Here is a 23,843-nt window from a genome sequence, read left to right as displayed (position 1 = left end):
ACATCCCAACTTGTGTCTGGGTTTCAATCACCACTCCCATGTCTTGATGTCTGATTTAATGACTTATTTTAGATTAAGGGCTTTGTAAGATAAACAAACCTTTATTCTATGGTTTTCTCCCTTATAACTAGACGTTGGTGCTTACCTGGGTCACTTTCATACAGACCTGTGATTTCTCTCATAGCAGCTTATGTGTTTATTAACCCTTTCAGTATTTTGAATATAAAGTACTTTGGAAATATTCTGAGGTCCTAAAATGTGCTAAACAAATGTAAATCTCTCAAAAAGGATGAAAATGGTTTCTTATTTCTTTGAATGAAAACTATTTGATGTTAGATGGTTCTGAGAAGGAGGCAGTGGTGTGTTAGTATTGTCACTGGACTAGTAATCTAGAGACCCGGCTTCGAATCCCACCATGGCAGATGGTGAAATTAGAATAAAAATCTGAAAGAAGTCTACTGATGACCCATGAAACCACTGAAATTTATCATAAAAATCCTGATGTGCTTCAGGAAAGGAAATCTGCCATCCTTACCTGGTCTGGCCTACACGTGACTCCAGAGCCACAGCAATGTGGTTCATTCTCACCTGTCCTCTGAAATGGTCTAGCAAGCCACTCAGTTCAAGAACAACTAGAGATGGGCAATAGATGCTGGCCCAGCCAGCGACGCCCATGTCCTACGAATGAATAAAAAAATCCACTTCCTTATTTAATGGTCTACATGTGACTCTTATGACCTGCTCTTAGGGCAATTAGAGATGGGCAATAAATGCTGAAAAAAGTGTACCAAAACAGTGCAATTAAAATCAGGTTTATCTGACACCATTTTCAGGAAGTAGCCCAATGAAACCCCCAGATCTAAACAGCAATGTTTAATGGAATGTCTGTGGCTCAGTACAGGGGGAGCCTTGAAAATATCATCGACTAAGTTCCATAGCAAGAGTTCTCTAATCTGCAAGCATAAAAATGGGTAGGGTGCAGTTTAACCCTACAGAAGACTGTATTCACTGTAGGTTAGATGAGTGAGAGGGGATCTCATAGAAACTTCTAACAGGATTAGTTGGACAGTGTAGATTCAGAAAGAATGTTCTCGATGGTGGGGGAATCCAGAACTGGGGGGGGGTCATAGTTTAAGGACAAGGGATAAATATTTTAGGACTGAGGTGAGGAGAAATTTCTTCACCCAGAAGGTGGTGAATGTGTGGAATTCATTACCATAGAAAGTAGTTGAGGCTAAAACATTGTGTGATTTCAAGAAGACTTTAGATACAGCTCTTGGGATGAAAAGAATGCAGAGATATGGGGAGGAAGGGGGAAATCAGGATATCGATTTTGACAATTAACCATGATCATAGTGAATGGTGCAGCAGGCTCAAAGGGCTGAATGGCCTATTCCTGCTTCTAATTTCTACGTTACCTGCAGTATGATAGCATGAAATACACTCAATCGTCCACTTAACTGGCTGCCTAGCCTCCCCCGACTTCCCCCTCCATCTTTAGTCACTGATTTAATATGATTTTGTTTCAGACCAAAAGAAGATTTAGTGGTTGTCAGGGTTATCGAATCAGCTTCACACAACATTTAATGTAAAATTGTCTGCGAGCAGAATGACAAACGCTCCAATTTTAACTGATGTGGTGCGATATAAGAACATAAGAACATAAGAAATAGGAGCAGGAGTAGGCCATCTAGCCCTTCGAGCCTGCCCCGCCATTCAATAAGATCATGGCTGATCTGTTGTGGCTCAGTTCCACTTTCCTGCCCTCTCCCCATAACCCTTAATCCCCTCTCTTATCAAGAACCCCCATTGACCCCCACTCTCTGCCTCCTATTTGACAACGAATCCTCTATCCACGCTAACACCCTACCCCCAACTCCATGTCCCCTGACCTTCTGCAATAACCTCTTGTGAGGTACCTTGTCAAACGCCTTCTGAAAATCCAGAAAGACCACATCCACCGGCTCTCCTCTATCCACTGCCCTAGACACATCCTCATAGAACTCCAGTAAATTTGTCAGACACGACTTCCCTTTAATGAAACCGTGTTGCGTCCGCCCTATCAAGCAATTCCCTTCAAGATGCCTCGCAATTTCCTCCTTAATGACGGATTCTAACATTTTACCTACCACAGACGTTAAACTAACCGGCCTATAATTCCCCGCCTTTTGCCTGGCACCCTTCTTAAACAACGGCGTAACATTAGCCGTTTTCCAATCTTCCGGCACTTCCCCGGAATCCAGCGACGTCTGGAAAATAACCACCAAGGCATCCATTATAACCTCCGCCATTTCTTTCAGAACCCTCGGATGCATTCCATCCGGTCCTGGGGACTTGTCCACAATCAGCCCCTCCAGTCTGTCGAGCACCACCTCTCTAGTAACAGTAATGTCATTGAGACCCTCCATTCCTACCACCTTTCCATCTCTAACACCCGGCAAATTATTCACGTCCTCCTCCGTGAAGACAGAAACAAAAAAGTTATTCAAGACCTTAGCCATATCCCCATCCCCTACCACTAGCTCCCCTTTCTCATCCTCTAAAGGACCAACGTTCACCCTAGCCAGCCTCTTCCTTTTTATATATTTATAAAAACTCTTGCTATCCTTTTTTATATTAAGTGCTAGCCCAGCCTCATAGCTTCTCCTACCCTCCTTTATCAACTTCTTTGTCAATCTTTGTTGACATTTAAACCTTTCCCAATCCTCTTCTCGCCCACTGCTCTTAGCTACTCTAAATTCCTCCGCTTTTAATTTAACACTTTCCTTCACCTCCTTCGTTATCCACGGCTTATTACCTCTCTTCCTACTGTCCTTTTTAACCATCGGAATAAATTTCCGCTGAGCACCAAGAAAGATCTCCTTAAAGATCCTCCACTGCTCCTCAGCAGACCTACCTTCCAACGCACTCCCCCAGTCCACATTCGCCAATTCTTCTCTCATCCTACCATACTCCCCTCTATTCAAACAAAGGACGCGTGTCCGGGAACCCACTTTCTCCTCCTCCATCTGCACCAGAAACTCCACCATACAATGATCACTCTCTCCAAGAGGATCCTTCACCACAAGGTCCCTAATTCTACCTGCCTCATTACATAGCACCAGATCCAAGATAGCTCGCTCCCTCGTCGGCTCCAACACACACTGTTCAAGGAAATTATCCCGGCAGCATTCCAAGAACTCCTCCTCGAGCCCACCTCGTGCAACATGGGTCGACCAATCAATATGCAGATTGAAATCTCCCATAACTACTGCCGTCCCATTCCTGCACGCCGCACTTATTTGCGCGTTAACAGCCCGCCCCACCTCCAGATCATTATTCGGGGGCCTATAGACGACACCCACCAGCGTCTTCCTCCCTTTGCTGTTCCTAATCTCCACCCACAACGATTCCACTTTCTGCTCTTTGGCTCCGATATCATCCCTTGCTACCACCTTGATACTATCCTTAATCAGCAGAGCTACGCCACCCCCTCTTTCCTCCTGCCTATCCTTCCTAAACACTTGATAGCCCTGTACATTCATCTCCCAGTCCCTGTCACCTTGCAGCCACGTCTCTGTAATGGCCACCAGATCGTATCCATTTGTGTCGATCTGCGCCACCAGCTCATCCGCTTTATTCCGAATGCTTCGTGCATTCAGATAAAGCGCTTTCATCCCAGCCTTCATCTGGACCCTATTTGCCGTAACGCCACCAATTGGGACATCCTCGGCCTCTTCCCTTACCTGTACCCTATCCTTAACTTTAGACCTCGTAGCGTCACCTACCCTCGCACCCTCCCCCCCCCTAATTAGTTTAAAGCCCTGTCTACAGTCCTCTTTACTCGATTCGCCAACACTCTGGTCCCAGCACGATTCAGACCAACCCCATCCCGCCCGAACAAGTCCCACCTACCCCAATACTGGTGCCAATGCCCCATAAATTCGAACCCATTCCTCCCACACCAATCCCTGAGCCACCCATTCACTTCCTTTATCCTGTCAACCCTACGCCCGTCTGCACTCAGTTCAGGCAGTAGCCCAGAGACGACCACCTTGTCGGTTCTACTTTTTAATTCCATTCCCAGCTTCTCATACTCCCTCCCCAGATCCTCAGTCCGCACTTTGCCTACGTCGCCGGCACCCACATGTACTACAACGACCGGGTTCTCACCCTCCCACTCCAGGTTCCTCTGCAGCCCAGCTGCAACATCCTGTACCCGAGCACCAGGCAGACAACATACCCTTCTGTGCACTTTGTCATTGTGACAAAGGACAGTGTCAATACTCTTCACCCCACTATCTCCAATCACTACTACGTTCCTTTTCCCCTTCTCTTTGCCTATGTCCTGCTGCATCACTGTACCGTGTGCAGTTTGCTCACCAACCTCACCTGCCTCGTCCTCTTCCAGACTGGAAGCAAGAACCTCAAACCTGTTATGCAGATTAAGAGGCTGAGGCCTCCGCTCCTCACCCCCCTTCCTCCTCCTCCCAGCAGCCCCCTTTTGTCCCTGACCCTTAGATTTAGCCAGTCTAGGGGCACCCTCTCTCCCCCTGATGAGTCTCAGTGTCTGTAGCTCAGAGGCCAGCTCATCCACCTTGAGCTGGAGCTCCTCCAGCAACCTGCACTTACTGCAGACATGGTCACTGGGAAGGACCCTGGGGTCCGCCAGTTCCCACATCATACAGAAACCACACATCACATGCCCCTCCATTATTCACTGTAATTTTTATGGGGAAAAATTTTTTTCCTTGTTTCTTGCTGTAGTAGTTTTGAAAAAAATTTTTTTCCTTGTTTTTTTCAAACAAACTCACCTGGCCTTTTTTCCCTCCAGCCCTTTTTGATATTAAGCCCTATTAACTCACTCTGCTTCCCACTCACTCCGCTGCCCGCTCAGACGCTGCCCGCTGTCTACACCAGGCCTCCTTTTAAACCTGGCGCTGATTTAAAGCAGGCTGGTCCACAAATGCCTTTTCACCACACCCTCAGAATTCTTAAAGCAGTGAATACAATAAATAAATGCTTTAAACAGTTCTACAAAGAGTAAAGTGCTTTAAACTTATTTTAAACAGGTTTTTAACAGGTAAAATCTTAGCTCTCTCTCTCTCAGCTCCAGCAAACAATGGAAGGCTTCACCGTGTATAAAATTAAACAAGCGACAATCTCCTCTCCAAAGTAAATCTGGGTGAAAATGCTAACTGCCAAATCAAATAAGTTTGAACCTGCAGTTTTACAGACTGGAGTAAAATCAGCGTTACAAAAAAAAACATTATCCAATAGCAATTTTTTTAACCTGGTTAAAGCATGTTAACTAATTAAAAAAGCTTACCTTCTAACACTGCTCAGAACCTATATATACACATTAAAAAAAAAGTGATAGTTAGCAAAAAGCTCCTTTTACAAAACACAGAAGTAAGATTTAGGTAACTCACTATTTTGTACAAGTCAAAAGGTTTTCTGACCTAATTCTATGAAAGGCAAAGTCACCAATGATACATGTTGTCCACCTACTGGTTGATAGAGGCAGTACAAGCCAGTAGAGTCATCACATTTATTCAACTAAACAATTCACATGAGTACAAGCATACTTCAATATTGATATACCATACAATATCAGCAATAATGGATAATTGTCTATTTATTTTACTGACAGGTTTATTTGGTAGCACGAGCTTTTGGAACACTGCTCTTTCATTAGGTGAGTGCAGGATTTGGTTCACAAACAGGGCATTTATAGACACCAACTCAATTACGTTAATGGTTGGAATCTGAATCTTAACAGGTAATCAAGTCTTTACAGGCGCAGACAATGTGAGTGGAGAGAGGGTTAAGGTTAAAGAGGTGAGAATGGTCTCAAGCCAGGACAGTTAATGAGATTTTGCAACCCCAGGCAAGTTGTGGGGGTTACAGATAGTGTGATATGAACCCAAGATCCAGGTTGGGGCTGTCCTCATGTGTGCAGAACTCCAAACTCCTCAGAAGAAAAACATGGGACACAGCGGACAGTGTACCCTTCATCATCCAGTATTTCCCTAGAGCGGAGAAGCTATGACATTTTCTCCTGAGTCTTCAATATGTCATCGATGAAGAAGAACGTCTCACCAAGGCCGTCCCCACACCCCTACTTCTTGCCTTCAAAACAACCGTACAACCTCAAACAGTTCATTGTCCGCAGCAAACTACCCAACCTTCAGGAGAACAGTGACCACAACACCACACAACCCTGCCACAGCAATCTCTGCAAGACATGCATGCCATCATCTCATGAGAACACCATCCACCAGGTACATGATACATACTCTTGTGATTCAGCCAACACAGTCGACCTGATATGTTGCAGCACAGGATGTCCCGTGGCATGGTATATTGGCGAGACCACGCAGACGCTACGACAACAGATGAATGAACAGCACTCGATAATCACCAGGCAGGAGTGTTCTCTTCCTGTCGGGGGACACTTCAGCAGTCATGGGCATTCAGCCTCTGACCTTCAGGTAAGGGTTCTCCAAGGCAGCCTTCAAGACACGATAATGCAGAATCGCTGAGCAGAAACTGATAGCCAAGTTCTGCACGCATCAGGATAGCCTCAACCGGGATCTTGGGTTCATGTCACAGTACCTGTAGCCCCACAACTTGCCTGGGTTGCAAAATCTCATTAACTCTCCTGGCTGGAGACAATTCACATCTCTTTAACCTGAGCTTAACCCTCTCTCCACTCACACTGTCTGCACCCATAAAGACTTGATTACCTGTAAAGACTTGCATTTCAACCATTATCTTGTAATTGAGTTTGCATCTATATATGCTCTGTTTGTGAACCAAATCCTGCACTCACCTGATGAAGGGGCAGCATTCCGAAAGCTTGTGCTACCAAATAAACCTGTTGGACTTTGACCTGGTGTGGTGAGACTTCTTACTATGCCCGCCCCAATCTAACACTGGCAACTCCACATTATGTATTTTACTGGTGAATATCATAGCCCCACACATTCACCTAATCCCCTAACCTATACATCTTGGGACATTAGGGCAATTTAACATGTCTAATCCACCTAACCTGCACACCTTTGGACTGTAGGAGGAAACCAGAGCACCTGGAGGAAACCCATGCGGACATAGGAAGAAGGTGCAGGTGCCACATAGACAGTTACCCAAGGCCAGAATTGAACCTGGGTCCCTGGAGCTACGAGGCAACAGTGATAACCACCATGCCACCCTTTTTCTTTGCAGAAAAAGGCCCTCTCCTTTTACCCTATCCCTGTAGCTGCACACATTTACCATGGCTAATCCATGTAGTGGATTACAATTCTTCACTCACCTGAAGAAGGAGCGACACTCCAAAAGCTTGTGCTACCAAATAAATCTGTTGGACTTTAACCTGGTGTTGTGAGGCTTCTTACTGTGTTAATCCATCTAACCCACACATCTTGTGACACTTAGGGGCAATTTAGCATGGCCAATTCACTCCCTCACACAGACACGGGCAGAAGGTGCAAACTGCACACAGTCAGCCAAGCCAATGGAACCCAGGTCCTTGGTGCTGTGAGGCAGCAGTGCTAACCAGTGCCCCAAACGTACTATTTTTACAGGTTTACAACCAAGGATACATATTTTTGATTGATACCATACCTTTTTAAAAACTCACCTGCAGCATCAGCATGGGGTTCTCCATACAGAATGCAATCTGCAAAGCACTTTTAGCTTGTTGCAGTATTGCCTGAGACTGCTTCAACTTTGCGACCTTACGGTCAACCATCAGATTCACTCGGGCAGTTGTGACAGAAAATCTCTTTTTCCACGCTTGCTCCTCAATGTAAAGAAAAAGCTGGACTTTCCTGAAGAAATCCAAGTGGGTCTGCTGCTGCTTTTTCAACTTATCCTGTTAAAAAAGAACCATAGAACTTTTTACAGAGTATTTTCCTCTTTAACAATACACATTGTGTATTTTATGTATGTATCATACTCAATTCTGACACAGAATTCACCTCCCTGTGAAAAAGACTTCCCCATTTTCAAAAACAATCAAATTACTTCAACAAATCCTAAGCTTGTCACAAGGTGCTTCATGACTGCAAAGTCATCAGTTGTTACACATCTAACACCACATCCAATTTCAATTAATAGTGGACAGAACATGTATATTTTTATGGTTTGATTAAATTGGCAGAGGTTTCTAATACAGGGTTGAGATTTGTATTTGCCATGAAGTCAGGAGATAAATGAATGGCACGGTGGCACAATGGTTAGCACCGTTGCCACACAGTGTCAGGGACCTGGGTTCGATTCCCAGCTTGGGTCACAATCTGTGTGGAGTCTGCACGTTCTCCCTGTGTCTGTGTGAGTTTCCTCCAGGTGCTCCGGTTTCCTCCCACTATCCAAAGATGTAAGGGTTAGGTGGATTGACCCTGCTAACTTGAACCGTTAGGGGGATTAGCAGGGTACATGAAGGTTACGGGAATAAGGCCAGGGTGGAATGGTGATAAGTACAAACTCAATAGGCCAAATGGCCTCCTGTAGTGTGATTCAATGAAATCAAGACTGTGGGGCTGCAGACTGCTGCATCAGGGACCCAGGTTCCATTCCCAGCTGGAGTCACTTTTTTCCATAGTCTTCTCCCCATGTCTGCATGGGTTTCCTCCCACAGACTGAATGATTAGGTGCATTGGCCATGCTAAATTCTCCCTCAGTGTACCCAAACAGGCGTCGGAGTGTGGCGACTAGGGAATTTTCATAGGAACTTCATTGCAGTGTTAATGTAAGCCTATTTGTGACACTAATAAATAAACTTTAATTTAAAAAAAATGAAATTTTCAAGGAGTCCTGTTAAACTAGAACAATCTAAACACAAGATAATCCAACAAATTGTCTTTTGCCACTTAAATATTTCAATCACTGGCATATATAGCACATATTTCATTAAATTAACTCCTGGGTTCCATCACTACATTGAAAATTAAACTTGGGCATGTTACTGATTTGATTTATGATTGTCACACATATTGGGAATATGGTGAAAAGTATTGTATATTGTGCTGTATACAGACAAAACATACTGTACATAGAGTAGCCATGATATGGAGATGCCGCCGTTGGACCGGAGTGGGCACTATAAGAAGTCTCACAACACCAGGTTAAAGTCCAACAGGTTTACTTGGAATCATGTGCTTTCGGAGCATTGTTCCTTCACCAGGTCCCACTCACCAAAGAGCAGCGTTCTGAAAGCTTGCGATTCCAAATAAACCCGTTGGACTTTAACTCGTGAGACTTTTTATCGTACATCAAGTACATAGGGAGAAGGAAAAGGAGAGGGTGCTGAATATATTGTTGCAGTTCCAGGTAGGGTGAAGTGAAAGATCAGCTTTACATACGATAGCACTATGGGTGGCATGATAGCATAACGGCTAGCACCGCTGCCTCACAATGCCAGGGACCTGGGTTCGATTCCCAGCTTGGGTCACAATCTGTGTGAAGTTTGCATGTTCTCCCCATGTCTGCATGGGTTTCCTCCCACATTCTGAAAGACAAGCTGGTTAGATGCATTAATCTGAACAGGCGCCACTTTGTGGTGACTAGAGGAATTTCACAGTAACTTCATTGCACTGTTTATGTAAACCTTAGCTATGGCTAATAAATAAACTTTTAACGTTCAAAAGTCTGATGCCAGCCGGGAAGAAGCTGGTCTTGAATCTGTTAATACGAGTTAGGAACATAGAAATTAGAAGCAGGAGTAGGCCATTCGGCCCTTTGAGCCTGCCCTGCCATTCATTATGTTTGTGGCTGACTTTTGTATCTTTTTAGAGGACAAGATGTTTTGTGTTAATCAATATGGAGAAGAAGCTATCTGCTAATGACACTGAATGACCTACAGTCATTCTACTGTATGATGTCTGTAGACGTTTTGGTGGCTTTACACAATAGATTATCACACAATGCAACTGGATTCCTTGGTCTGTGCTTTGTGAGCTTGGTTGCACTGGTGCTTTAGGGAGCAGCACAAACACAGACCACCCATCTGCCTTAGTAGTATAAAGTTAGATGGGGAATTTCCACCAAGCTTCTCACATGCTTCCTAAGGTGGACTAATACAACAGCCACAAGAGCCGTGCCTGCTGTGCCCAAAGGAGCAAAAGGGATAGGGGGAATGAGGAAAATCAGATGCTGGAAATCTGAAACATAGACTGAAAATGCTGGAAAAACTCAGCAAGTCTGGCAGCATCTGTGGAGGGAAAAACAGAGTTAACGTCTCAAGTCCTATTGATAGTGTTAATGGTAATATGAAGTGTTACAGATACTGCTGATAATGGATTGTCATTAATGCTTCCTCTGCCTCATGATCTACACATCTTTGTTGCAATCTTTCTTAACTCCTACCCATCATTGACTGTCTACACTGCTCCAGCTGTTCCACCCCCTCTTATACAGTATAAAATCCATCACATTTCTCCCTCTCTTTATCTCTGATTAAGAGACGTACAGACTCAAAACAAGGCGCAAACCAGCCTCCCATGCATTGACTCTCATGGTGGACGACAACATCCATTGCGGACGACACAAAGATTGCTGGAGTTGAGGACAGTGATGGAAAATCAGGCGGAAAAATGGCAGATGGAATTTAATCCAGATAAATGCGAAGTGATGCATTTTGGTAGATCTAATGTAGGGGGGAGCTATACAATAAATGGCAGAACCATCAGGAGTATAGACGCACAGAGGGACCTGGGTGTGCAAGTCCACAGATCCTTAAAGGTGGCAGCACAGGTGGAGAGGGTGGTGAAGAAGGAAATGGCATGCTTGTCTTTATTGGACGGGGCATAGAGTATAAAAGTTGGCATATGATGTTGCAGCTATATAGAACGTTGGTTAGGCCACATTTGGAATAGTGCGACCAGTTCCGGTCACCACACTACCAGAAGGACATGGAGGCTTTGGAGAGAGTACAGAAAAGGTTTACCAGGATGTTGCTTGGTATGCAGGGTCTCAGTTATGAGGAGAGATTGGGTAAACTGAGGTTGTTCTCCCAGGAAAGAAGGAGGATGAGGGGTGATCTAATAGAGGTGTATAAAATTATGAAGGGCATAGATAGGGTGAATAGTGGGAAGCTTTTTCCCAGGTCAAAGATGACGAACACAAGGGGTCACAAGTTCAAGGTGAAGGGGGCAAGGTTCAACACAGATGTCAGGGGAACATATTTTACACAGAGGGTGGTGGGGGCCTGGACTGCACTGCCAAGCAAGGTGGTTGAGGCCGACATGCTGGGATCATTTAAGACTTATCTAGGTAGCCACATGAACAGCCTGGGAATAGAGGGATACAAACAAATGGTCTAGTTGGGCTCATGAGTGGCGCAGGCTTGGAGGGCTGAAGGGCCTGTTCCTGTGCTGTATTGGTCTTTGACTCTGTCTACACTTTCCACTGCCTCCACAAAGCAGCCAGCATAATTAAGGACCCCACACACTCCGGACATTCTCCCTTCCACCTTCTTCTGTCGGGAAAAAGATGTAAAAATTTGAGATCACGTACCAACCAACACAAGAACAGCTTCTTCCCTGCTGCCATCAGATTTTTGAATCGGCCTACCTTACATTAAGCTGATCTTCCTCTACACCCTAGCTGTGACTGTAACATTATATTCTGCACCCTCTCCTTTCCTTCTCTCCTATGTACTCAATGAAACATAGAAGATAAGGGCAGAAAGAGGCCATTTGGCCCTTTGAGCCTGTTCTGCCATCTATCATGATCATGGTTGATCGTCCAACTCAATAGCCTCATACCAATGAGCGGTATGCTTTGTCTGTATAGCGCGCAAGAAACAATATTTTTCACTGTATCCTAATACGTGGCAAAAATATAAATCAAATCTTCATAGATGCTGCCAGACCTGCTGAGTTTATCCAGCGGTTTCTGCTTTCAGTTCAATAGCTACAATAATAGCTTTACAAAAAGAGAAAGATAGGTGACATTCACCAAGTTTAAAAGCTAAAAAGTAACAATTTCTGATCAGCTTTCCAGGTTGGAAGATGATAAAGCTTTGTCCCTCCAGTGCCAGCAATACCTTCTGAGCAGATGCCGTTTCCTCCAAATCACAAAGTCCACTATCCACAGCAGCCAGATTTTTCTCAACTTTGGTGAGTTCACATTTGCACTCGTCCTGGAGAACAGTAAACATTTATATTGCAAGCTCTCCAAATGAAAGAAGACAATCCACAATTTACAAGACACCGAATTATCAAAGCTCCGTTTGGCATTGTAAAGCAAACAAATAAAAATTTATTTTATATTATCTTAGTGTTTAAAAGCAAAATATTGGCCAGAAAGATGCATAGCATCAACTGGGGCGGCACAGTGGTTAGCACTGCTGCCTCAGCACCAGGGACCTGAGTTCAATTCCCTGCTTAGGTCACTGTCTGTGTGGAGTTTGCACGTTCTCCTTGTGTCTGCGTGGGTTTCCTCCGGGTGCTCCGGTTTCCTCCCACAGTCAGAAAGACGTGCTGGTTAGGTGCATTGACCCAAACAGGTGCTGGATTGTGGCAACTAGGGGATAATTACAATAACTTCATTGCAATGTTGATGTAAGCATATATGTGACTAATAAAGAAGTTTTCAACTTTTTAAAGTTTATTCATTTATTCATCACAAGTAAGGCTTACAACTAACACTGCAATGAAGTTACTGTGAAATTCCCATCACCACAGTCCGGTACCTGTTGGGGTCAATGCACCTAACCAGCACCGTGTTTTAGAATGTGGGAGGTAATCACAGCACCCAGAGGAAACCCATGCAGACACGGGGAGAACATGCAGACTCCGCACAGACAGTGACCCGAGCCGGGAATCAAACCCAGGTCTCTGGCGTTGTGAAGCAGCAGTGCTAACCACTGTGCTACTGTACTGTAGTTGGCTAAAATGTGAAAGAAAAGTGACTTAGGGTGGTGAGGGACTGGAATGCCCTGCCTGCTGAAGTTGTAAATGCGCCTAGTTTGGGGGCGTTTAAGAGATCCGTGGATAGGTTTATGGACGAAAAGGGATTGGTTTAGGTTAGTGGGTCATTGTTTTTTTTTAAACTGGTTGGCGCAACATTGTGGGCCGAAGGGCCTGTTCTGCACTGTAATGTTCTATGTTCTATGTTAACTAAAATAATTCTATTTTCATTCTAAAACATTTTAAGCAGAGGTATCTGCTTATTTTGAACATATTAAGCATGTTTTTAACAAGGGCTCCCATGAGATTTAAGGACATTTCTGGTGCACTTTTAATTCACTCTCACACTGCAGCTATCATTCAACCGGTATCAAACTCAGGGGCTACAGAATTGCCTCCTTAGCATGGAGATCCTACCTAGATTTACCCTCAGGTTGTCAGTTTGGTAAAGCACATTGAGTTGGCTGTATGAAAGAATCCTAGGTCCTAGAATCATGAAACACAGGAGGCCATTTGGTCCATCACCCATGCTGGCATGAGTTATCCAATTAGTTAAACCTCCTGCTCCTTACCCATAATGTGGAGGTGCCAGTGTTGGACTGGAGCGGGCACAGTAAGAAGTCTCACAACACCAGATTAAAATCCAACAGGTTTATTTGGAATCATGAGTTAGTAAAGTTTCTAGACCACATAATAGAAGAGTATAGAAGGTGGCAGGACCTAACCTCAGGCAGAGCAAAAAAGGTGATGAGTATGAGAAGGGTCAATGCAGACTGAGGGTGTTGCACTTAAGTGCAGTATACGGAGCAAGGTAAATTAGCTTGTTGCGCACACAAATTGGCTGGTATGATGTCTTGGGCATCGCAGAGATGTGGCTGCAAGGGGATCAGGGCTGGGATCTAAATATCCAAGGTTATGTGTCCTATCGGAAGGACAGGCAGATGTGCAAAGGAGAGTTGGGATTGCATTGTTACTAAGGAATGAAGTTAAATCGATAGCAAGAAGCGATATAGGATCAGAAGGCATAGAATCTCTGTGGGCAGAGTTGAGGAATCGCCATGATAAAAAGACACTGATGGGAGTTATGTACAGGCCCCCTAGCAATAGTTAGGATGTGGGGCAGAAAATAAATCAGGAGATAGAAAAGGCATATAAAAAAGGCAATATTACAATAATCACGGGGACTGGGAAAATCAGGTAGGTAGCGGATCCCAAGAATAGGAATTTGTGGAATGTCTTTGGGTTTTTGGAGCAGCTTGTGACAGAGCCAACCAGGGAACAGGCAATTCTGGATTTGGTGATTCGTAATGAGACAGGATTGGTTAGGGAACTTAAGGTAAAGGAATCCTTAGGCAGCAGTGACCACAATATGACAGAATTTACCCTGCAGTTTGAGAGGGGAAAAGCTGAAATCAGATGTAATGATATTACAATTAAATAAAGGTAACTATAAAGACATGAGGGTGGAGCTGGCCAGAGTTGAAAAGGGAGCCGAGCAAAGAAGACTGTGGAACAGCAATGGCAGGAGTTTTTGGGGGTTATTCGGGAGGCACAAGAGAAATTCATCCCAAGGAGAAGGTAACATGATAGGAGGGGGGAACAAGGCATCCATGGCTGACAAGGGAAGTCAAAGACAGCATAAAAGCAAAACAAAAAGCATACAAAGTGGTGAGAATTAGTGGGAAGCCAGAGGGTCGGGAAGCCTTTAAAGGCGAGCAGAGGACAATAAAAGAGCAATAAGGGGGGAGAAGACGAAACATGAGTGTAAGCTAGCTGGTAAAGCAGATAGGAAGAGATTTTTTTCAATACATAAAAGATAAGAGAGAGGCAAAAATACACATTGGACCACTGGAAAATGAGGTTGGAGAGCTAATAATAAGAAATGAAGCAATGGCAGAGGAACTGAATAGTTACTTTGCATCAGTCTTCACACTGGAAGACACTAGTGGGATGCTAGAGTTCCAGCAGATCAGGGGACACAGGTGAGTGTAGTGGCCATCACTAAGGTAAAGGTTCTGGGGAAACTGAAAGTCTGAAGGTGGATAAGTCACCTGGACCAGATGGAATGCACTCCAGGGTTCTAAAAGAGATAGCTGAGGAAATTGTGGAGGCATTGATGGTGATCTTTCAGCAATCATAGGAGGCAGGGAGGATCCCAAAGGACTGGAAATTAGCTAATGTAACACCACTGTTTAAGAAGTGAGGCGGCAGACGGGAAATTTTAGGCCAGTTAGCCCGACTTCAGTCATTGGCAAGATTTTAGAGTCCATTATCAAAGATGAGATCGCGGAGTATTTGGAAGTGGATGATAAAATAGGACAGAGTCAGCACGGCTTTGTCAAGCGGAGGTCATGTCTGACAAATTTGTTAGAGTTCTTTGAGGAGATAACAAGGAAGCTAAAGAAGAACCAGTGGATGTGATTTATTTAGATCTCCAAAAGGCCTTCGACAAGGTGCTACATAGGAGACTGTTAAATAAGTTAAGAGCCCATACTGTTAAGGGTAAGATCCTGGCATGGATAGAGGATTGGCTGACTGGCAGAAGGGAGAGAGTGGGGATAAAGGAATCCTTTTCAGGATGGCAGCCAGTTACTAGTGGTGTGCCTCAGGGGTCAGTGCTTTTCACAATATACCTTAACAATTTGTAAGAAGAAATTGAAGGCACTCATGCTAAATTTGCAGATGATACAAAGATATGTTGAGGGACAGGTAGTATTAAGAACATAAGAACATAAGAAATAGGAGCAGGAGTAGGCCATCTAGCCTTTCGAGCCTGCCCCGCCATTCAATAAGATCATGGCTGATCTGTTGCTGCTCAGTTCCACTTTCCCGCCCTCTCCCCATAACCCTTAATCCCCTCTCTTATCAAAAACCCATCAACCCGCGTCTTAAAAATATTTAGCGAGGCAGCCTCCACCACTTCAAAGGGCAGAGAATTCCAGAGATTCACCACCCTTTGAGTGAAGAAGTTCCTCCTCAACTCCGTTCTAAACCACCCCCCTTTTATCTTTAGGCTGTGTCCCCTAGTCCTACTGTCTTTTTTGAGCGGGAAGAGTCTTTCCACCTCTATCCTATCCATCCCATTCATCATCTTATACGTCTCAATGAGATCTCCCCTCATTCTTCTAAACTCTAACGAGTACAAGCCCAGTTTATTCAGCCTTTCCTCATAGCTCAACCCCCTCAACTCCGGTATCAGCCTAGTAAACCTCCTCTGCACTCCCTCCAAGGCCAAAATATCTTTGCGCAGGTGCGGCGCCCAAAACTGCACACAGTACTCCAGCTGCGGCCTCACCAATGCCCTATACAGCTGCAGCAAGACCTCCCTACTTTTATATTCAATCCCCCTCGCTATGAAGGCCAGCATCCCATTCGCCTTCCTGACCACCTGTTGCACCTGCAAGCTGGGTTTTTGCGACTCATGCACAAGGACCCCGAGGTCCCTCTGCACCGTCGCCTGCTGCAGTTTTTCGCCCCGTCCATCAAGTTTGTGCCAGCTATCAAGCACCTACCCTAATCCCATTTTCCAGCATTTCTATGTTATGGTGTTCATCAAAATGCTTTGTAAATGTTGTGAGGGTTCCTGTCTCTACCATCCTTTCCAGCAGGGATTCCCATCACCTTCTGGATGAAAAAGTTTCCCCTCGAATTCCCATTAAATCTTCTGCCGCTTTATTTAAATCTTTGACCCTGATTAAATTTTGCCACCCGCATCTGCACCAGCCTAATCTTATAATCCAGCACTTGGTCATGGCACCCCCCCCCCCCCACCCCCCAGGGTTACAAATGGTCTCCTTCTGAATGGTCCCTTCAGAGCTAGAATGAATGGAAAAAAAAGTTAAAATGATTACTTTGATTGTGGAGGTGGCGTCAATCAGTTTGAGGACCTGGTGGTGATGGTGAGAGGTCTCAGTGGGTAACATACAGTAGGCACAGAGAGGGCACTGGTCAGTCTGACAGTATAGCTCCAGCTCTTTGCCATGTCGCTTACACAGGCGGCTGATGTTGGCGGTCGGCTTCACCAGGACATGGTCTCGGAATGCCAGGTTCTCCTGGTGTGGCATCAGGTGGAGGGCACAGAAAGATTGGCCACAATTTACGCAGCTCTTGTCAGCTGGTGCTCTCTGAACCCCTTTGCACAGGTCACAGCTCAGGGAGCTGCAGCCAGCCTGCCCCCTCTGCCAACGCCTCTCAACAATGTTGTGCAGAGCCACGTTCCTCCTCAGCTCCAGACTCATAGGGCAGCTGGAGTGGCAGAGGGGGCAGGTGTAGCAGGGCACGGTCCGGGAGGAGGAGGTGGCACGGTTATCATCCTCATAATCGGTGGCTGGCTCTGAATTGCCGACCCAGTGTTTAAGCTGTGTCACACAGTCGCTGCAGAAGTTGTGCCCACATGGCAGAGTGACAGGATCCACAAAGATATCTCGGCAAATGACACACAGCAGCTCCTCATCCAGACTGTCCATGATTCAAGGCAGGCTCGTCTCCCTGAAAAACATCCCAGCAATCAAAACATCGCAGCAAACCAGACACTAACTATCCCAATAAACGGCAATAAAACATCCCAGCAAACCAGACTCTAAATATCCCAGCAAATTGCACAATGTAACCTTCTCACCGCTTTCATTTCTGATCCGCTCCCACTCCAGTCCCGCTCCGGATCCGCTCTCTGTCCTGCTCCGGATCCGGATCCGCTCTCAGTCTCCCCCCCCGCCTCTGGATCCGGATCCGGATCCGCTCCGGGTTCTGCAGCCTCTCCGCCGCTCCCATTGGAGGAAATCCCGTTCCCGAAATTTAAAGGCAGCCAATCAGCGCTCGGAGCCGTAGCCCGGCAACTGCGGCTGGAGACGCGGCTTCGGGGAGCCCGGAAAACCCAGACTGGAGCCGGGTTCTTCCCCGCTGCGGAAACCTGGATTGGAGCCGGGTTTGATCCCGGGGATCCGGGTTCCCCGCGGGGAGCGGCCTCGGTGAGTGTGTGAGCTCCAGGGAAGAGGCTGTGAAGCCGCTGGGAGCGGCAGGCACCGAGAGCCGGTCTCCACGTTCAGGTCAGTCTTTCCTCACTTCACTGCTCTGGGCCAAATCTAAAGGGTGTTTGCTCAATCGCCACACAACAAAGCTGTCAGCAAAGTGAAAATAGCACGCAGCAAATCAGCTCAGCAACAGAGCAACCCACTGGAGGGTATAAACCCAGGGCTATGCGGTACATACTCTGGGTATAAACCCAGGGCTATTCAATGGGGTATAAACCCAGGGCTCTGGGGCATATACTCTGGTGTATTCAATGGGGTATAAACCCAGGGATATTCAAAGAGTATATACCCAGGGCTATACAATGGGATTTATACTTAGGGAAATACAATGGTATATATTTGATTTATTATTGTCTCATATATCAATATACAGTGAAAAGTATAGTTTCTTATGTGTTATACAGACAAAGCATACCGTTCAAGGAGAAGGAAAGGAAGAGCGCAGAATGTAGTGTTACTGTCATAGCTAGGGTGTAGAGATGGACCAACTTAATACAACAAATGTCAGCAGGGAAAAAGCTGTTCTTGAGTCGGATGATACAAAAGTCTGAGGACACGTATCTTTTTTTCCTGACGGAAGAAAGTGTGTATGGCCCTTAATTATGCTGGCTGCTTTTCTGAGGTAGTGGGAAGTGTATATAGTGTCAATGGACTTGAGGCTAGTTTGTGTGATGGATTGGGCTTCGTTCATGACCCTTTATAGTGTGTTGTGGTCTTGGGCAGAGTGGGAGCCATACCAAGCTGTGATGTAACCAGAAAGAATGCTTTCTATGGTGCATCTTTAAAGTTGATGAAAGTCTTGGCAGACATGCCAAATTTCCTAAGCCTTGTGAGAAAGTAGAGGTATTGGTGTGGAGGGACCAGGACAGGTTGCTGGTGATCTGGACACCTTGAAACTTGAAGCTGTCAATCATTTGCACTTCGTCCCCATTGATGTTGACATGGGCATGTTCTCCTCTAGGCTTCCTTCCTGAAGTTGATGACTATTTCCTTTGTTTTGTTGACATTAAGGGGGAGATTATTATCATCGCACCAGTTCACCACATTGTCTGCCTCTTTCCTGTACTCTGTCTCATCACCACTAAGCTGATGTCATCAGCAAACTTGAAAATTGAGTTGGAGGTGAATTTGCCACACAGTCATAGATGTATAAAGAGTATAGTGGGGGCTGAGAACACAGCCTTGTGGAGCACCGGTGTTGAAGATGATTGTGGAGGTGGTGTTGTTGCCTATCCTTACTGATTGTAGTCTGTGGGTTAGGAAATTCAGGATCCAGCCCCAGGCCATGGGGTTTGGAGATGGGTTTTGTAGGAATAATGGTGTTGAAAGCTGAGCAGTAGTCAATAAGTAGGAGTCTGACATAGGTGTCCTTATTATCTAGGTGTTCCAGGATTGAGTGCCGGGCCAGGGAAATGGTGTCTGCTGTCAACCCGTTGTAGTGGTAGGTGAACTGTAATGGATCCAGGCAACCCAGGAGGCTCAAATTGATTTGTGCCATGACTAACCTTTTGAAGCACTTCATAATGATGGATGTTAGAGTTACCGGATGATAGTCATTAAGGCACACTGCCTGGCTTTTCTTTGATACTGGGCTGATGGTCGTCTTTCTGAAGCACATAGGGACCTCAGATTGGTATAAAGAGAGGTTTAAGATGTCTGCGAATACTCCTGTCAGCTGATCCATGTAGAATCTGAGGGCCCGTCTGGGTCCTCTATCCAGGCCGCGTTTAGAACATAGAACACTACAGCACAAACAGGCCCTTCGGCCCACGAGTTGCGCCGATCACATCAACACCTATCTATAACCCCCAATCCCATAAAACCCCATATACTCAGCCAGAAGTCTTTTAAAAGACCCCAGCGAGTTCGCCTCCACCACCATTGACGGCAGCCGATTCCATTCACTCACCACCCTCTGAGTGAAAAACTTACTCCTAACATCACTTCTGTACTTTCCTCCCCGCACCTTAAACCTGTGTCCTCTCGTAGCGACCATTTCAACCCGGGGAAATAGCCTCTGAGAATCCACCCTATCTATTCCTCTCAACATTTTATAAACCTCTATCAGGTCGCCTCTCAACCTACGTCTCTCCAGGGAAAAGAGACCCAGTTCCCTCAACCTAACTTCATAAGGCATGCCTCCCAGTCCAGGCAACATCCTTGTTTTCCGTGGGTTGACTTATGAGAAAGCTGCTGACGCAGGTTTGTCTGAAGCTTCCAAGGTGGAGGGCGTGCACTCGAAGAACTAGACAAAATACAGCACAGAAACAATCCCTTCGACCCTCCAAGCCTGCACGACCATGCTGCCCGACTGAACGAAATAGAGGGATATGGTCCCCTACCCTTCTGGGGACCATACCCCTCTATTCCCATTCTATTCATGTATTTGTCAAGCCGCCCCTTAAAGGTCAGTATCATATCTGCTTCCGCTACCTCCCCTGGCAATGAGTTCCAGGCACTCACCACCGTCTGTGTAAAAGATAAAACTTGCTTTGTACATCTCCTTCAAACTTTGCCCCTCGCACCTTAAACCTGTGCCCCCAGTAATTGACTCTTCCACCCTGGGAAAAAGCTTGCTGACCTCTTGCTCAAAACGGGCATAAAATGCATTGAGTTCATCGGGGATGTGTGTGTTGGTGCCGGTGATCTTACATGCCTTCATACCCAGGGGTATACAGTGGGGTATGTACCCTGAGGTATCTACTCGGGTATACAATGGGGTATATTCAGGGATCTCGGTTTCAGGACAACAGCTTTTCTTGATATATGTTATATATTTGGGGGAGGTAGTCATAGAATTTTACAACACAGGAAGTGGCTCTTTGGCCTATGGCAGCCATCAAGCACCTATCTATTCTAATCCCATTTTCCAGCATTTGGCCCATAGCCATGCATGCTATGGCATCTCAACAGCTCACCTAAATACTTCTTCAATGTTGTGAGAACTCACCCTCTTAGGAAGTGAGTTCCAGATTCCCTCCACCCTCTGGGTGAAAACATTTTCCCTCAAATCCTCTCTAAATCTCCTGTCCCTCCCCTTAAATCAATGCCCCCTGGTTAGTGATCCCTCTGCTAAACGGAAAAGTGTCTTGCTATCTACCCTATCTATATCCCTCATAATTTTGTCTACTTCAATCAAGTCTCCCTTCAGCCTTCTCTGCTGTGAGGAAAACAACCTCAGCCTAACCAGCCTCTCTTCCTAGCTGAAACACCCTGGTGGATCTCCTCTGCACCCTCTCTAGTGCAATCATATCCTTCCTGAAGTGTGGTGACCAGACGGTAATGTGATGGTGCTGTCACTGGGTTAATATTCCCCGTTAATGTTCTGGGGACGTAGGTTCAAATCTCACCTGATGGAAGTTAAATTAATAAATCTGGAATATATAGTTAGCTTCATGGTAACTATTACTGATGCCCTCATCCATTTTCATTAAACTCACATGGTTCACTAATGTCCATCCTTACCCAGTCTGGCCTACATGTAGAACTACAGACCCACAGCAGTGTGGTTATTCCTTGGAGAATTTCTAGTTCATGCAGACCATGATTTGCCTGTTACTATTTACACTGATTTTGACTCATGTTAATGAAGCATAATCTGGTAATGTCTTCTTTCAGGGTACATTTGGTTTGCTACATTTTGTGGCTGAGGCAGGTACAATAGCAACATTTAAAAAGCACTTAGCTAAGTACATGGATGGGAAAGGATTAGAGCGGTAAAAGCAGATGCTGGAATCTGAAACAAAAACAGAAAATGCGGGAAAATCTAAGCAGGTCTGACAGCATCTGTGGGGAGAGAATAGAGCCAACATTTCGAGCCTAGATGACCCTTTGTCAGAGCAGGAGGGTCATCTGAGCTGTGAAAAGTCATCTAGACTGGAAATGTTGGCTTTATTTTCTCCAAGGGTTAGAGGGATATGGGCCAAACACGGACAATTGGGACATGCTGGGAGGGCACCATGGTCAGCATGAACCGGTTGGGCTGAAAGGCCTGCTTCTGTGCTGTACTGGTCTATGACTCTATGGAATTGCACAGTGCAGTATTAAGAGCCTGAAAACACATTCTAGAAGGCAAATTAATCCAAATGTTCAGGGCCGTTGCTTTGAATCATCCTTCCAGCACTTGAGACGTATGTCTTGGGAGGAAATGTACAATTTGCTCTTCAATGAAGACAGAATGTATCTCTGTTTTTACAATAGGCAAAAATCTTTAACAATTAGCCATTTCTTTTCTAGAATCCTCAGGTGTGATTTTGAGGATGTTTGTAGTTTATATAAACTGGAAAGTAATTATGAGATTATTGGGCAATGGAGATTACTATTGTGTTTGTGGGCATTGTTGTATCCATTTTCTTCAATATCTGAAGGGTCCTCAATATCTAATTCTTCAATATTGAGTCCAACAAATTTTCATTGCTCTCCAAAAAGTGTTTGAACATAACCATTTTAACATATTGGCAAAAGAACCAGAGGCGATATGAGGAACAATGCTTTTATACAATAGAATCATAGAACCCTACAGTGCAGAAGGAGGCCATTTGGTCCATCGAGTCTGCACCAACCACAATCCCACCCAGGCCCTATTACCACAACCCCAAATATTTATGCTGCTAATCCCCTGACACTAGGGTCAATTCAGCATGGTCAATCAGCCCAACTCGCACATCTTCGGACAACGCATAGATTCATTTCGTTCAGACGTTTGTCCATCCATGCTCTGTCTGTAGGCTGGTCCTTGGCTTTAGGCCATTTTCTTGGTAGCTTTTGTCAACGGTGATTTGTTATTACCTTTCACTGTCGGGGGAGGCAGAGGTCCCAAGTCAACCTCAGCCAGCGTGGGAATTGAACCCACGCTGCTGACGTTATTCTGAACTGCATTAATCATTGAGCAACTGCGCTAACCAACTCCCTATTGATTCAGCAGCGGCTTTCAAAGGGGAATCGGAAAACTGCAGGGATAATGAGAAAGATTTTAGGAGCAATTCTCCCAGCCTGCTGCACTGCTTTAGTAGCGCAACAGACCGGGAGACTCCAGTGGAGGCCGTTTAGCTGGGCTCCCCACTGGGTGGGGCCTCTGCGCATCTCCGACCACCGGATTTCCAGCTCCATCAGGTCTGCGCCAGAAATCAGCTTGTATAATTTATTTAAATTAGGATTTAAAATTTCTGGGCCCGCTAGCCTCTTTCCAAACCCTCTGCCCCCACTCCAACAGGATTTACAACTGCTCCCCACTATCAGGGAGCTGGCAACCAGGTCCCACTGGAGTGAAGGGGCCCATGGAAGCCCCCCAGGAGGTCGGGGGTAACGTGGGAGTGCTCCCGGGTATTGCCAGCCAGGCCCCCTGGCACAGTCCAAGGAGCAAAGTGGCACTGCCCACTGGACATTGGGCTGTGCCAAGGGATGGGGCCTCATCCGGGGTGAGGGTGGAGCATCCCGCCGCCATTCTGTACTGGTAGCTTTGGGAGAGGAAGTGAGGCCAGCAATCAGGGCTGGCTGTTGGAGGGAGGTGGTGAGCCGGTTGGTGGAGGGAGGTGGTGAGCCGGTTGGTGGTGGTGGGGGGAGCCGGTTGGTGGTGGGGGGGGGGAGGTCAGGACTGGACGGGAGTTTGGGGGGAAGGGATGCCTGAGGGAGGGTGGAATTTGAGACTGGACATGTCCAGGGAGCCAGAAAGCGGGAGGGGGTATTGCACAGCCAGCAGTGGGGCGGGGGTTTGCTGTGCTAGTCAGCAATTGAGCTGGCCAGCAATCGAGGGGGCTGGCAGTGTGGGGCTACTGCACGTGTGCTGATCACCACGCGCGCAGTGGCTCACTCAGCACTGTGCTGCCGTCCTCTCCAGCAGGAATAGGCCACACCCAGAGATATTTAGTGATAATGCTCGTGCATTCTGCAGCGCACAGAATGTGGGAGATCCATTTTG

At 45.9% G+C, this 23,843-nt stretch overlaps 2 protein-coding genes across 4 annotated transcripts in view; one reads left to right on the top strand and one right to left on the bottom strand.

Annotated features, from left to right (window-relative positions):
- The window catches only part of LOC145347583 (calcium-activated chloride channel regulator 1-like), a 75,395-nt gene extending 57,805 nt beyond the window's left edge, over positions 1-17,590 (bottom strand). The window contains exons 1-4 of the mRNA XM_080195168.1: positions 17,515-17,590; positions 16,748-17,384; positions 12,032-12,127; positions 7,625-7,858 (exon numbers count right to left, since the gene is read on the bottom strand). Of these exons, the coding sequence (XP_080051294.1) occupies positions 7,625-7,858; positions 12,032-12,127; positions 16,748-17,362 (945 nt within the window). The 5' untranslated portion in view covers positions 17,363-17,384; positions 17,515-17,590. The remainder of the gene's footprint in view (positions 1-7,624; positions 7,859-12,031; positions 12,128-16,747; positions 17,385-17,514) is intronic.
- Positions 17,591-17,800: 210 nt separating this feature from the next.
- LOC145347581 (outer dense fiber protein 2-like) overlaps positions 17,801-23,843 on the top strand; it is a 79,021-nt gene continuing 72,978 nt past the window's right edge. For 2 of the 3 annotated variants that reach the window (XM_080195167.1, XM_080195164.1), the window contains exon 1: positions 17,801-17,941. The gene's annotated coding sequence lies outside the window, so the exon portion shown is untranslated. Of the gene's footprint in view, positions 17,942-19,328; positions 19,368-23,843 lie in introns of those variants that run through there. The other variant, XM_080195165.1, reaches the window with a different exon arrangement.

The sequence above is a fragment of the Carcharhinus amblyrhynchos genome, chromosome 9, assembly GCF_965287045.1.
Source record: "Carcharhinus amblyrhynchos chromosome 9, sCarAmb.v2.hapA, whole genome shotgun sequence".
In the NCBI taxonomy this organism is placed as follows: Eukaryota; Metazoa; Chordata; class Chondrichthyes; order Carcharhiniformes; family Carcharhinidae; genus Carcharhinus; species Carcharhinus amblyrhynchos.
Note: the sequence above shows the minus strand (reverse complement) of the source record. Positions and strands in the feature narration are given on the sequence as shown.